The sequence below is a fragment of the Meriones unguiculatus genome, chromosome 8 (genome assembly GCF_030254825.1).
Source record: "Meriones unguiculatus strain TT.TT164.6M chromosome 8, Bangor_MerUng_6.1, whole genome shotgun sequence".
NCBI lineage: Eukaryota > Metazoa > Chordata > Mammalia > Rodentia > Muridae > Meriones > Meriones unguiculatus.
Genome location: NC_083356.1, coordinates 46,982,126 through 46,998,923, shown reverse-complemented (window position 1 = coordinate 46,998,923; position 16,798 = coordinate 46,982,126). Strand labels below are relative to the sequence as shown.

General features: G+C 37.9%; 1 protein-coding gene across 2 annotated transcripts in view; it reads right to left on the bottom strand.

The window, feature by feature from the left end:
• Samd12 (sterile alpha motif domain containing 12) overlaps positions 1-16,798 on the bottom strand; it is a 435,546-nt gene that overhangs the window by 170,486 nt on the left and 248,262 nt on the right. For both annotated transcript variants that reach the window (XM_060389418.1, XM_060389417.1), the window contains exon 4: positions 16,404-16,544. In XM_060389418.1, the coding sequence (XP_060245401.1) occupies positions 16,404-16,544 (141 nt within the window). The remainder of the gene's footprint in view (positions 1-16,403; positions 16,545-16,798) is intronic.

Sequence of the window (16,798 nt, the reverse complement as noted above, 5' to 3'; positions counted from 1 at the left end):
TGATGATTTATTTAATGTGTCGTTTAGAAAGATTTATGTGTCAACTAAATAAGATAAGTGGTAGCACATTGCTTCTAGGTGTGTCTATGAAGGTGTTTACAAGAGAGGTCAGTATTTGAGTCAGTAGGCTGAATGAAAGGATCTGCCCTCAACCACCACCAATGCTGAAAACAGTAATAAAGGGGGGGGGGGAAAGAGGGCTCTTTTTGCTCATTGGTTCTTCTTTGTTTTTACTTTTGCTCTTGATATTTAGGCCTTTGAACTATAGAATTTATACCAGTAGTATCCCCTTCTCTTAGGCTTGTCATCTTGTGTTGAATGGCACCTCCAACTTCTCTGGTTCCTCAATCTGCACATGGCAGGTTGTGGGACTTCTCGGCCTACATAATTGTGTGAATCAATTCCCATAATAAAACTCATATGTCTATATATACCCCCCAGGTTCTATTTCTCAGAAAAGCCCTAATACAGTCTAAGAACAGCCTGTTTCTTTTGACTGGGACAATTTTTCCTTCTATAGTTGTTAAGAAGCAGCTAAGCTGGCCAACCCTCTTCCTTTTTTAGATTTCAGATTCCTGGGAAAGAGTTGTCTTATCTTTTGCTCCAGGAAAAGCCCTTTGGATGTTCACTTATTCATTAACACCCCATTTTCTTTGATTTAATTCACTTCTATAATTTTTTTGTGGTGATGAAAGATTTCTCAGATAGTGTGTGTGTGTGTGTGTGTGTGTGTGTGTGTGTGTATATATATATATATATATATCCTTCTTTTCTTTCTTTCTTCTTACTGTATTTCAGCAAAAGACAGTAAAGGCCTCTCATATAGTAAACAGTAAATAGCTAGTTTATAGTAAATACACTATTGCAGAATCATGTACTTCTCCAAGGTGCTGAGTACCTTAGTAACTCCATATTTGTTTGATAAAGAAAGAGAAAACAAACCTGGTGATTCTAAGCCCTGATTTGGTTCAGAGGTCACTTCCTCTTAGACATTATCCCAATAGTCTTCTGTTTTGCTTACATCTGTCCTTACTTCTGTCACTTCCCATCTTGTGCTATAGCTTTTCATATGCATATTTACCTCACTTGACTTTGATGGCAAGGACTGTCCAACTCATTCCTTTATCATGCCTTACGGAGAGTATATAGGGTTTTCTTGGTACAAAGTAGATTCTCAATAAATGTGTTTTGAAGGAATCATTGATTAAATGTGTATCATTACCATAAAGATAAATGAAAGAAGAAAGAGATGTTAATAAAAAAGAAGGGTTTGTTTCAGAGATGACAGAGGACTCTTCTCTTGGCTAGGATGCAGCTTTGTACTAATGGTTTAAAACTTCAGAGTCTATTCCCAGTATAGTTAATATGTGTGGTCCTGGAAATGGCACATAGAAACTTTGAGACAAGGAAAAGCTGTGCCATCTCTACTGTATTATGTCAGATACTGAGAATTGGTGGTTCAAAGAGGAACAAAAGGGTGACATAGAACTTGACAATATGCAAAATAGGAAAGAAATCATAAATTTGCACATTTTCTATTTCTTCCCAGAATAGCCAGAGCAGTTCACTGTACCTCTGAAAACCCCTAAAGCATTTAGCCACTACAGTGGCTAGATTGCAGGGCTGCAAGCTTTATATTCACCAAGAAGAGAGAAGCCAATGTCAGTTGTAGAAAATACAGAATATATCTACCTTCAGTGTAACTGAGCCATTTCAGATCCTTCAAATCTAAATCAGTAAGCTTAAGGTTATATAATCACATGATCACCCTGAATTGCCCAGATAAGAGTATCTTGTGTGACTGCTAAAGAATAAATGGTGATGAATTTTGAGGTTGATGAATTTTATAGAAGTGGCCAGAAAGGCACACTCAGAATTGATGGGGATCCGCATTACTCGTCATCATAACAAGTCGCAGTATGAGAAACAGGGTGTGGACATCTTTCCCATCTGCTGTCTAGAGAGACAACCTGGGGCACTAGAACAGACACGTATTTTTCTGTTAAGAAGAATCCTACAGGGCTGGAGAGATGGCTCAGAGGTTGGGAGCTCTGGCTGCTCTTCCAGGGGTCCTGAGTTCAATTCCCAGCAACCACATGGTGGCTCACGACCATCGACCATCTGTGATAAGGTTTGGTGCCCTCTTCTGACATGCCAGTGTTACATGTAGGCAAAACACTGTATACATAATAAATAAAAAAAATTTGAAGAATCCTACAGGTCAGAAGCAATAGTCAATATCAAACCTTCCTTCAAACAAAATACCTGCTTGAATTAATTGGTCACAATGGACTCAGAACAAAAATAAGATAAAGTGAATGCTAACTAGAATGCACACATCATAATTCTAAACCCTACTGATAAACTGACGTGTAGTTTTTTTCTAATCCCTAAAAGACGGTTGTGTTTAGACTTTTATGTAGAAAGCTCACATTAAGGAGGATTTCTCTGACAGTTTGAAGAGTTGATAAAATTAGAAGTATTCCTCACTACAGAATTTGCATAATAAGGTATGAAGATTTTGAAGTGTGTCAGGGGAAAGCTTGGGGAAATAACAGTTTGTAGATATACTGTCTTGGAACAAATTAGAAAGAACATGCATTCAGCAGACCATAATCAACGACACTGAATGAGGCTCTACGTGACCTCAATCTCAGCAGGAGAATCTCACCAAATCCCGTAAGATTCCTCACCCAACATCTTTACCCACCATGAGCTGCTGAGAAATTACAAGGGTCAGAGGGGAAATGTTTTCTTTATAGTAACTACACAATGCTACTCAGGAGAACATTTAGAGATTGAAAATCCTAGGCAATACAATGTAGGTGAGTGGCTTATAAATGGAAGAGCCATTGTCTTCCTTGGTAACCAAGTCAGTATAAGATGATTACAATGCTGCTGCTGCTTCTGCTGCTAATACTTTGGGGAAAAGGAGGATAAGAAAAAAGCAACAGAGGGATTCTAGATAATACTTTTCATGGAGAAAGATGATCTATAATAGTTTTGGTAACTACCTTTACTTTTTATAAACTCAAACTCAAATTTGTGTCTACTACTAAGAGAAGATTATATGGGGAGTAAAATCAGGCTAGAAAATGAGAGAAAAGTGCAACAATTAAATTTAAATCTAAAAATCTCACAGAGGATCCCCTTTTTTTTCTCAACACTATGCTGGAAGGTGGGCAGGCAGAGCAAAATATGACAACCACAGAGGTTATTCATACTCCACAGGGCCACAGTGGTCCTAGGGCATCAGCACAAATCAGTTTCTTTTGGTTTCAGGGACTTTGAACCTGACACAAGCAACTTAAAAGCAGCAAAGTAGGGATGGTTTATTTTGGACTTCAGTTTCATAGGGTAGTATAATGCACAGTCATTTGGTTTTGTTGATTCTGGATCTGCGATGAGGCAGCAGATCATGGCTGCAAGGAATGTATGGTGGAGAGGAGCTCTTTACCTTGTGTCAGACAGAGAGCGAGGTATACAGAGAGAGACAGAGGAGACAGAGACAGGGAGACAGCGAGAGATACAGAGTGAAAGGCTAAGAGGAGAGAGAGCTCCTCAGCATCTCCCCATGTTAACCTACTTCTTCCAACTAGGCTGGATCTCCTAAGCTCCCAGAATCTCATGAAGAGCACTGGCAGCTCCAGATATAGCGCCAATGTGTGATCCTTCTGGGGCTAAACTGGTTTCCAAACAAGAACACAGGCTCTCCACTTGGCACATGTCAGAATCTGTACACCTATCAATTTTTTTTCCTTCAAAAGCTAGTTCCTGTGACATATCCTTGCAAGTCTTCATTATTCCCCTTGTTCCCAGTTGTGCCGTGCTACCATTACACATCTCTGATTTCACTACTACGTGTTTTTTTCATCTCTAGTGCCTACTATAGCACCCAGTGCTCAGGAAAAGAAAGGAAACTGGATACCCTGTAATAAATACATAATTAGTGTGACTAAAGGAGAAATTCAGAGTGGGACTTGATTGGTTCTGAAACCTGAGGTAAACAGCTCTTTTCAGAAAGAGTGGAAACTCACCAAGCCTACATCCTTTTTTAAGTCTTACTAGCTCATCATCATAATCTTGTGAGACATATCCAGTCCTTATTTTCATAGATTTAGTATCATCTCTAGAAAATAATTTGCCCAAAGTTAACATTAACGTATCAATGAAATATCTAGATGTCTTTTTATAGGATGCTAAGAATTTTTAATTTTCTTCTAGAAGCAATAGGGAGTCATCAAATATTGCAACCACGTCTAACCTTATGGCATTATCATACAATATTGTCATCTAAAAAGTATACACTCAGGAACTATGCAACTGGACAAAAAAACAATCACACATATACACACACTCCTCATAATGTTCTAAACAGGCTTATGATTTTTGCATTGGGCCATAGTCACAGCTATCCTGGGATACAAGCAGCCTTCCAAACAGAGGCCAAATACACCTGCTGGGAAAGGATGAAGATAACATTGTTACTGGTACATTTAAATAGACTCTGACAGTTGGGGTAAGAAAGTGATTCAATGGGTAGGGTGAACACTGGTGTCAAAGCATAATCAGTAAGTTTTGCTAATGGTCTCATAAGGAGATGCAAAGGAGTGAATTGAAGGGATGGTGATGTGGCAGGTGAGGCTACAAACACAAACACATTTTCGAAAGGAAACTCAGAGGGTTTGTCTACTGATTTTACATGCACAGTGAGTAAAAGGAAATATTGCAGCTGACCCTGTGCTTTCAACATCAGGTTAATGAGTAACTTAAGATTTACCCCTTGAGCTATTCGTTTCTTTGGGGTATATGTTATTCAAATACTCAAGACAATAATTTAAAGAACAAAACGTATTTTCACTCTTTCAGAGGACTGGGCCCACCATTGAAGGGATAGCGTGTGAGAGCAGCTCACTTCATTCTGGCTAGGAGGCAGAACAGAGAAATGAGAAGGAGCCAGGGCAACTTACAGCTTCCAAAGACACGCCGCCTAGGGACACATCTCCTCAATCTTCCCTTGTGTTCTACAGTTTTAGTACCTCCCAATAGTCGAATTTGGATCAGTCCATTCATTACTGTATTCATTTAGATCAGAGCACCTATGATGTAGTGTCTCTAGAAACCCATACAGACACACCCAGAGGTGCACTTTACTAATCTCATAGGTGCTTCTCAGCCTAATAATCAGTCAACATTAACCATCATTTGCGAGAAGAAATTGGGGTTAAGATTGGACTGGGGATTTGGTGGATGGGAATGACTAAAGTATGTAGTGTGTGAGATTTTTAGAGATGTGTTGAGGAAACTAAGTTCCATTTTTTTTTTCAGGAGGCATAAACATTCAAGAAGTTGCTGAGAAGTTGCATATACTACTAGCCCAAGTAGGAAGTATTAATTCAAGACTAGGAGATGTTAGAGGGTCATCATCAGGTAGACAAGGATGGGGAGTGTCAAGGAAGTAAAGCCCAATGTTCCCTTCCGATAAGGCAGAAGAACCAAGTATAAAAATGGACATGGGACATCAGATTTGCAGCACCAGTGTCACAGGTAAATTTAACTGCCAACTACCCAGCTCTGTCTCAAAAAAGTAAAAAGATGAGGCAGTTTTGGGAAACAGCTCAATGGAAGGGCACATGGCTAGCATGCACAATACTCTAGATTCCATCATTGCAACCTCAAAACAAACTCCAATGATATAGCTGATTTCTCCAAAAACATATATATGCATATTATATATATACATATATACATATATATGTGTGTGTGTATCTCTGTCCATATATATTTGTTATAGGCAGATTCTAATCTTATTTTTGTTTATTAACTTAAGAATACTGACCTGTGAGTTGTTTTGGTGATGAATTTAGATTTATGATACAAATAAGTAATTTTATATCTATATACTCACCCAATCAAATGACACCTAAAATTTATAAGAAACCTTGATATAAATGATTGCAGTTGTTATTCCATCTGTAAACATCTATAGGCATATTGTCACAGCTCCATACTAAAAATGATGAATTGCATTGTATGTAGATTATGTGTTAATAAGAATAATGAGAGAAAAATACATGGGTGGGAATTGGAAGAAGTGGTATCTTTTTCAGACATGCTATGAATGAGCTGTGTCAGCATGAAGACTTCATCCTTTCTCTTTGGGTTTCCGTGGTCAGCTATGTAAAAAGAGATTAGATAATGTCTTAAGAGCCCATTGTGCTGTTCCATAAACTTCCTTCTTTAAGCAAGGTTGGTGGACCATATGGCCTCCTTTCGTTGCTGGAACATCACTGTGGAGGTGACTGGACTAAAATACCCAAACTGTTCTGAAAATTCTTCTTGGATCTGAATGTAGCATTTCCAATTTTTGTCTTTCCAAAGGATGGAGCACTGGAGCAGTCCATCTGGCCATGTAATTCCCAACTAGATTTTGACACATATATTTGAACAAAGTAAAAACAGTCCTTTGGGGAAGACTAATGTATAATGAACCCAGACAGGCCCTGATTATCTCTCTCTCTTTCCCTTCATCAGCCTTCTCTCTCTCCCTTCCCTTTCTCTCTTCTCTCCCTCCCGCTCCTGTTCTCTCTCCATTTTACAAGCAGTAATTGGACAGACATTGAAGATGGCTATATTTACTACCGTCATCTGTCCTAATTACTTTATACTGGCTGATTTTACCCAAAACAGTTGTTGATACATTTTTATATAATTTCTACCTCTGTAGCTGAGAAAGTCATTGAAAATAGACCAAAGGAGTGGGGCATTATTATTGTACCCATGGTACTGAGGTAAACATTTATAACTCAAAAGGGAAAATTCAAGAATAGCAATAATAACGTTGATGATATCAAAAGCTTAGGTTCTTGACTTTTTAAACATGAGTCAACAAACTATGGCTCAGACATTGTTTTATTTATAGTACAGATATCATATAACATTAAACTTTCTGTCTTAACTATTGCTAAATGTAAGGTTCAGTGTTAATAAGTACATTGAAATTATATTGCAATGTATGTATGTAAAATTTCCATATTGCGAATCTGTACCCATGAACACTAATTCAACAGTAGTCCTTGGCAGCTACTCTGTTTCTGTGATAACGTAACTAGTTCACCTGCTCAGCCTGTACATGGATTTCCTTTTTCTTAAATATTTTGAATGATATTCCATTTTAAATATGTCCTATATTTTCTACTTTCTGTATCCATTCATCTGAAAGTGAGTATTTGGCTTGCTTCCATCTCTTGGTCAGTGTCTTGCAATAATCCCAAGTGTATCAATATTTAGTTCAAGCTTCTCTTCTGATTCCATTTGGCCATATCAAAAAATGGGAATCAGATGATAGTTCCATTTTTAATTATCTGAGGAACCTCCATAGTATTTTTTATAATGGCTATATAATTCTGTATTCCCTTTATCATTGAATAAAAGTTCTGATTTTTCTATTTTCTTAACTTTTCTTGTACTTTTTACTCTGAAAATTCTAATGGGTTTGAAGTGATATCTCATTGTGGTTTTTATTTGTATTTCTCTAAGAATTTATGTTAAATGTGTTTTTCATATGATTTTTGACCACTTCAGTTCTTTGCAAAACTATTCAAGTCCTTTGGCCATTAACAAGTAGACCAAAAAGGCCAAAAAAAAAAAAAAAAATCTGGGCCTAGGGAGCTCTACAGAGACTGATGCACCAAAGACCATTCATGGAGCGGACCTAGAACCCCTGCTCAGATGTAGCCCATAAGCACCTAAGTCTCCAAGTGAGTCCCCTAATAAGGAGAATAGGGGCACGAACTCAGTTCTGACATGAACTCAGTTGCTTGCTCTTTGATCAGTTCCCCGTGGTGGGGTGGTCTTACCAGGCCACAGAGGAAGAGGATCCAGCAGTCCTGATGAGACTTGATAGGCTAGGGTCAGACAGTAGGGGAGAAGACTAGGGGAGAGTGATAGGGGAAGATGGAGGGAGGGTAGTACTGGGAGGAGATAAGGGAGGGGGCTATACTCAGGATACAAAGTGGATAAATTATAAAAATAATAAAATGAAAATTGAAAACGTAGCATTCTTTTTCCGTGGAGGTTCTTTATGCAATCCCTTACCAGGTATGAAACTTGAAGATTTTCTCTCCCGTTTTAGGTTACCACTTCACTTAGAGTCTTTCTTTTTCCATGCATCAGCAATTCTATTTTGAATAAAGGATTATTAGAGCACAGCTGTGCCCAATTCAGTTACGTATCACATGTGGTTACTTTCACACAACAGACACGTATATAGGCTACAAAGAATACTAACAGGTCCTTTAAGAATGTTTGCTAAGTTCTGGCATAATTCATATTCCATGATCGATAGTATATGATTTTCACATGAAATCTCATTCACTAACCACTCTCAGATGAAGTCCTTACCACGTTTGATCAATCAGAGGCAGAGAAATATAGCAGATAAAAACCAAACTGTTTTAGTGGGATGCAAACAGGAAAGAAAGAAGTCAAAGATTTCCACCCTGAAATATAATAAACATTTTTAGCAAAGTTATGAGATGCGAAATTAACGTATAGATTTTTTTCATATACAAATAATAAATTTGTAGAGAAAGAAATCAGAAAACCCCATTAGCAATGGCCTCAAAAACATTCAGGAATAAACAGCACCAAAAACGAGTAGCAGTCCTCTAATAAAAATTTAAACACCAAGAAATGAAGATTCTAGGAGATGAAAGGCCCTCTCATACACATGACTGAGGAGAATTACTATTGTAAAAATAGCTATACTATCAAAAGCAGTCTGCAGATTCAATTCAACCCCATCTAAATTGCAGTAGAAAAAAAAAAGAAAACCAAAATCAAAGACATTTAAAATGCATCTGGAAGCATAAAAGACTCGATATAACCAAATCAACCCACCCCAACCAGAATAATAAAGACAGATTTATCACAATACCTGATTTCAAGGTATACCATAGAGTTCAGTAATAAAAACGCCATGGTACCAGCACAGAAACAGATACACAGATCAGCTGAAAGATGACCTCAAAATAAACTCAAGCACTGATAGCCACGTGACTTCTGACAGCAAAGCCAAAAACAGAGATTGGAGAAGACGGCTGCTTCAACAAATGGTGCTGGCAAAGCTCGGTATCCACATATATGGTGAAAAAAGTAAGAAAAAACACTTTAAGGTACATCAGGGGCAAATACTTTCTGAATAGGACTCCAGTTACTAAGGAAATAGTGTCAACAATTGGTAAATGTACTTCATGAAATTCAAAAGCTTTTGTACAACAAAGGAAACAATTAAGACAGCCTACAGAACGAGAGAATATCTTTTCTAATTATACTTTGACACAAGGAACTCAAAAGCCTAAAGAACAAGTCGTTAAATAACCTAATCAACAGGCAAGCTAATGAAATGATCAGATAGTTCACAAAGATAAAGTATGAATGGCCAATATACATATGGAAAGTGTCCAACATCATAGCCATCGAGAAATGCAAATAAAAGCTTCAATGAGCCAGAGGATCAGGAAGCTTGCTGTGAGATTTTGTCTCCTAGGGATGTCAGAAGCTATACTCACAAAGTCTCACAAACCTGACTGCCTAAACATGAACTGAACAAGTACAATAACAATAAACTTATTAAAGTGGACTGAGGAAAGCCCATGAGATCTTAAGCCCACACAAAGCACTATAGATAACCAAGGGATGTTGAGAGCAGGAGAAATAGTTTTCTCCAGGGAAGAGCACATCAATTGGTTATCCAATACCAAACAGTCATCCTGAAAACATACATATAAGTAACATTATGCAGAGTAAGTGGCTTATATTTAGGAATATAAATGGAAGGGTTTGGAGGGAGAAGGGGAGAGGGAAAATGATGTGATTATATTATAAATCTCAAAAATAAAAGAAATAATTTTAAAAGAACAGGCAGAATTCAAGTAAAGAAAATACCCCTATTTTTAAAAGCAAAAATATTCAAAATTATACAGAAGTAAGTTTATTCAGGCACTGGCAAGGTGGCTTGGTGGCTAAGAGTTCTTGCTGTTCCTTCAGAGGACCTGAGCTTTCCCAGTATCTACTTTATGTGGTTCACACGTACTTATCATTCCAGACTGAAGTGATTCAAAGCCCTCTTCTAGCCTCTGAGGTCACTGTAGTCATAGGACATTTGTTCATAGTTACTGATGTGTACACATATCATATATATGTATGCACTGATATATATATATATATATATATATATATATATATATCATATATATATTCACACAAATAAAAATAAAGAATAAATCTGGGGCTGGTGAGAGGGCTCAGTGGGTTTAAGGCCTAGGAATTGGACTCAGGCTATTAGGCCCTAGGCGTTGGAATGAAAGAACTTACTCCTACAGGTTGTTACATTGACCTCAGAATACACGCTGCGACATGTACACATCCTCGCATATGTACTGTCACACACTGTATATAACATATATTCTCAGAAAATAAATAATAAAAAACCTGCTGAGATGCCATTTCACACCAGGCGCAATGACGGTCACTAAGCAACAAATAACAAATGCTGGCAAAGCTGAAGACCAAAAAGGAAGCCTTACACACTGCTTATCCAGCCGGGATGAAAGCCGTTGGGCAGTGTCCCCAAGAAACTAACCAGAGGCCTACAGATGAGTCAGCTGTCCCATTATTCCATGTCAAAATGCCTCCAAGACAACCATCATTGAGAACTTGCACAGTGATGTTTACTGAAGAACCAGTCACAAAAGCCAAGTTATAAAACCAACCTAGATATGTAATAACAGAAAAACAGATAAAGAAAGCATGGGTCATTTGCACATCAGGATAATTTACATATAAAGGAGAATGAGAGAGGTTGACAGAAGGAAAGGTAAGAGAGAAAGGATACAATTATGATATCAAAAACTAAAAAAAATATTTAAAAATGATGTTACGTCATTTGCATATGAAAATGGATGCAACTAGAGATACTCATCAAGAAAATTAAGTCAATTGCAGAAGGAAAATATTGCATGGTTTCTGTCATTTTTGGGTACTAGATATTATAGCTATATCATATATATATCATATATACATTATATATATCATATAGATATTATAGATATATCACATATATATTTGTGGTACCAGACATTATAGATATATCATATATAGCTCATATATAATTAAAATTGAAGCAAATTTGGAAAGGGAATTACATTATATACTTGCATGAAAATGGCCTTGTAATCCTGTGTAAGAAAAAAAAAAGTCAGTTCCAAAAGAGGCCAGTGAAAAACATGCAAAGAAAGCAAAAGCTTGCTTTAAATGCAGACATTCCGGTGCTGTTTTTTTTTTTTTTTTTTTTTTTTTATCAAGGTCTGTGACCTTTGGGAATGTTAGTTTCTCTGTTGTCCCCTTCCCTTAGACATATATTCAGACTAGCGAAAAGTAGGAGCTGTGGTAGAGGAAATACGAAGAGCTGGTGTGAAATTAGTGTATGCTCTGTGTATATAACACTGAAAACCCATTAACTACGTCAAGCACAGTATTCAGCATCTCGTTGGGGAATTTAGCTGTCTAGAAACAATGTCTACTATCAAAATGCTGAGAATGCGTTTGAGCGACTAGAATACTCTGTACCACTGCTGTGTGTTGCATAAAGCACACCTCCACCCCCATCTCCCATGAATCAAGCAGAAGTAGTGTCATGATGACTCTCCAGCTGCCTGCTCTGCTTCCCAGAACATAACTGGGAGTGCTCTGACCCAGCTGAGCTTCTAGCAGGAACAGTTCATCAAATGTGACCAGCTCACTGCTCACGGATGAAACACAGAAGACCAAAGGCTTCCTTTCAGAAGAGACGATCTCCCTAAAGACATTAGAAGCATAGCATGAATGCAAAGGCAAACAATGACTACATTGTTTACAAATGTCAGAGAGATATGGGGCCACTGTGGATGGCTAGGACTTCAGATAAGATGGCCCTGGCTTCTGATGATGAGCTGTTTCGAAAGTCTTACAAAGTTCTGCTGTCTTTTTGTCAGCATCCTGAGGTGATAGATGAGAAAGGCAAAATCTGGATTTTTCCTGTGCACAGTGAACACAAGCGAATGTAAGTAAACTGTGTGTCAGATGAGTTTATTTCATGAAAGGTATTAAAATGATGTGGCTTTTTGTAAATGTGCCAGGTTGGTTTAATTATGTGACAGGGCTAATGGCTAAGTATATTAGCCTTTAATTCCTGCCATAATCTTATTGGTTGAGTAGAGCTACTCATCTCTATTTCAGAAGTTAGGAAATGGGAGCACAGAGTGCTAAAATGATTTCCTGAAGTAACAGCATTAAATGTTCGTGGTAGGACTTAAAATCCAGGCATACCTAATGTTATACTTTCTCTTTCTTGTTTATTTTTTTAAACACGTTCTTTAAAATAGTTCAAACACTCATATTTCAAATGCAAAATGACATCTGAAGCACGTATCCTCTTTCCATGACCACCTTCCTGCCTCATGGGTGTAGCTTATATTAGTTTCATGTACATTATTCTGTATTTCTTATACAAAGAACAAACAGAGAGACAATATTTCTCCCTTTGTGGCACGTGTTCAATGTGTATATAATTCTGCATCTTGGATTTTTTTCATGGCTTCCTGGGGGTCCTTCTTCATTCCTCATTTACAGATTCAAACACCTCCAGTAACTATGAGGCCATGATTTACTTAGCTGTTTCTCTAAAGGGACCCACCTGTATTCTTCCAAAAACCTGTATATCTTTTAAAGGGACTCTAAAACCAAAATAGAAATACATAAAAAATCCAATTATTTAAAAGATAAAATCCTTTCTTCAAAACGGAGTACTTTGGGAACTGGTGAGATGGCTGGGGTAAAATATTTGCTGTGCACATTAGGACTCTAAGCTGGATTCTTAGCATCCATGCAAAAGGCCAGGAGTGATGACTCACATCACATCTGTACCTCCAGCACTGTGTGTGTGTGAGTGCATGCATTTGTGTTGTGTGTGTGTGTTGGAAAAAGTGGGATGTAGAGACAGGCAGATCTTCAGAGCCCACTGTCCAGCTAATCTATAGAAGTCAGTGAGCTAGCTCTATACTCAGTTGCACAAACTAAATAGATAGAAAGTGATAGAAGTCATCTTACATCAACCTCTTGCCACACACACACAGAAAGAAAGAGAGAGAGATAGGAACTATTTAAAATAGTTTTGTTTAAATATCATACAAAGTTAAGTATCAATGCAATAGACTATATATTTTGTCCCCCAAACATATTTATATATTGAAGTTGTAATTCTGATAGAGGATTAAGTCACGAGGGCAGGGTTTTATGAATGGGATAAGTACCTTTGGTAGGGATCACAGACAGATTCTGCCTTGCCTGACATGTGAAGCACAGGGAAAGGGCTCAGTAAGAAAGGCCTATAAAGCAGAATCCCTAGTGCTTTGACCCGGACTTCCCATCATTCAGAAGCATGAGAAATAAATTCTATTTTTTTTCACTAGTGACAGTTAATATTGGTTGTGAACTTGACGGAATCTTGGATCACACTGGATGAATTTCTGGGCATGTCTGAGGTTGGAAGATGCTCTCATTATATGGGCTGGGGCTCAGGAGTGAGTAAAAGGAGAAAGTGAACTGAGACAGCATTCATGTCTCTCTGCTTTCTGAATGTAGAAATAATGTGGTCAGCTGCCTCAAAATCCTGGTGTCATGCTCCCGCTGTCATGATGGACTGTGCACCCTTAAACCACGAGCGAAAATGAACCTTCCTTCCTTAAGTTGCTTCTGTCAGGTATTTTGTCACAGCAAGAAGAATAGTAACTAGAGGACAATAACCTGTGTAGTTTGTGGTATTTATGGTAACAGCTTTAATGCCTACAAAAATATGCTTGCTTCGGAGCACTGTCTCCCATTTCTGTAAGCTGGAAGTGTGAACCAATCTCAAGACACAGACTGACAAAGTTCTAAAAAGATTGAAAAAAAATTATGAAACTCTTGTACCTATTCAGTATACTGTTGCCGTAGCTTTCTATTTGTGGGTTTGAAGAATCAAATATTTAATATTGAATTACATATCACCCCTGTAGTGAAACTCCACATGAGATGCATGTTACATCCGCCAGCTCCCTTGGGTAGTTAGAACATTGATTCTTATTAGAGCAAACCTAGACCCCCAAATAATTTAAATCTTCCCTAGATCTCTTTACATCTCCTATTATCAATCTTCAAAATATCTTGTCAATTTTGGTTCCCTTTATATATAAAAAAAGAAATTACCACTTCAAAACACTGTGGTTTTTTTTATAGGTTGCTTGATATAAAGTGATTTTGAACACTAACATGGAAAGGACAAGTACTAAGAAAAGCAATAAAAGTTCAGAGAAAAATACCCATGAGCTAGAGAGAACATTAGTTTCTTCCAAAGGGAATGGATGAAAGAATACAGAATGTACAGGTTTTCAAAGGAGGAGGAAACATCAACAACAGAATGAATAATGTTGAACTTAAGACCTTCCCAGAACATAGACTGGTAGAAAGAAGAATGCTGTGGTGGCAGCTACTAGTTAATATGCTCTGATTAAAGCAACTATATGACTTTATAGTTGATTTGGAAAACATGGAAAAGTATAATGAATACAGTTAAGATAATTCACAAGCAGATTTTCCAGAGGTAAGAGTAACCATTATGAAAATATGACATAATAGTCTCCACTCCTTTCATTTACATATTACATATGTGTAACAAGATATAAAATATGTATTGAAAAATTGAGCCATGCCATGAATCAACTTTTCCAAATGGTCTCACCCCCATTTCTCACACCTTTTCCCATATTATGTATTCTTTGAAAATGTTCTTTTTAATGCCTGGATTATGTAGGGTTTAAGCAGAATTATTTGCTTTTCTTTTTCTGTTTTAGAAGTACCATTGTGATAACATTTCTTGTCATAAATCTTATTATCTCTATTAAAGGTGTATCAGCATGTCACATTCAAATTCAAATCACTCAGTATACCCATTTTTCTGAACTCACCACCAAAACCCTTTGGGGATGAACTTCAAAAGAGCATATCAAACAGCTGATACTAGTTTTTGAATCATTTGCTGTCTGTACTCACCCTTCTACGAGACTCATCTTTCATGCACCCCATTTCTTCTAGGTCAGTGGTTCTCAACCTTCCTAATGCTGCTACTCTTTAATACAGTTCCTCATGCTGTAGTGACCCCAACCACGAAGTTATATCATTGCTACTTCATAACTGTAATTTGCTACTGTGATGAATCATGATGTATCATGATATGTAGGGCATCTGATTTGTGATCTCGACCCACTGGCTGAGAACCACTGTTCCAGGCAACCAGATTAGTCTAATTTAGGCTAACTGGGTTAGTCTAAATGCAATAACATAAAACTTGGCTGACCCAGATTTCTCCAATATCCATATGCATTCAATTGCTATATTCTGCTTGTTGAAAACTACCCCATGCTCTCAAAAACACTTACTTTATCATCCTTTCATTTAAAATGGTGCATGATGGGCAACAAAAAAAGAAAAAGTACAGTCGATGGTAGTTTATAAAACTATAGGTAAATATGTAAGCTATATATAGTGGGACTTAAGAGTTTTCTTCAAATTTTAAGTATCTTTGACACTTAAGTTACAGGGATCTTAGGTGCTCTCAACATCTGGAAGTTCTTCATCACACTATTATGAATTAAACGGCCTTAATAGTCCAAATTTAAATTCTCTAGTCTATATTTTAAACCATTCTGTTCTCAAGAAGTGAATAGAATTTCCAAAATCTCTAGAGTATAGGCATGCACTCATTCAGTTAAATAAAGGTACACCTAAAACATTTCCCCCCCCCCCCCCCCGTTGACCAATGAAAGACAAGGTAAAACAAAATGTATCAAAACCCCATCTCCATCACCGGTCATATTAACTTTAGAATTACCCAAATTCTAAGACCTCCTCAGAATTATTGGTCAGCTGAGGGCAGCCAGGGCTAAACTATTCCGTTGTGCAGGCTGCACACCACACAAACCTGGAGGGAGCAAGTGGACCCTGATCGATGTGATTGGTGCCTTGTGGGGCTGTACAGTAGGCAGTCTATGCAGCTGTACGCGATAACCTTGAAGTTAGCTCCAGTAATTCTATTTGCACATCCATTACTTATTTATGCATCTTTCTCTCTGGTGAGCAATGAAAAAGAAAAGTTTTGGAGAGAAGTTGTCTTTAAAGCTACCTACTTTTCCGCCTCTTTTAATGAAGGAAATTCTGTAAGGAAACAACGACAAACTTTTCCTGGCTCCCCTCAGTCACAGTGATAACATTTTCTGTTTGCCTCTGTTCCCATGCAGCCACCCACCCACCAGGAAGCAGCAGGGTACCTTGTGTGAGTAACTGCAGGTTTCTGACTTCTTCCCGCACCTTCAGTTGGAGCACCTGCTGCAGGATGTGCTGCCTTTGGTTCTCCTGGGCGATCCCCATGCGCTCCAGCTTCTTGTCTGTGAGTCTCAGCAGGGCTCGCCCTGCAGGGGTTTAGGAAATGGAGAAAGGGGCAAGTGAGCAATGCCCTGGAGAATGACTTCCATCTTAGTTTTGCCTAGCCACCCGCCCAGACAAAAAAGTTTATACCTAAGTGCAGCTGATTTAGAACAGGGGACCCCCGTGATCTATGCTGGCAGGACTGATGATTTGCACAGAGAAAATCCACCTATGAAAAAGAGAGCCCCGATTTTTACGTAAAAGTGGCAATCCTCAGCAGACCGACACAGTGAGGTAG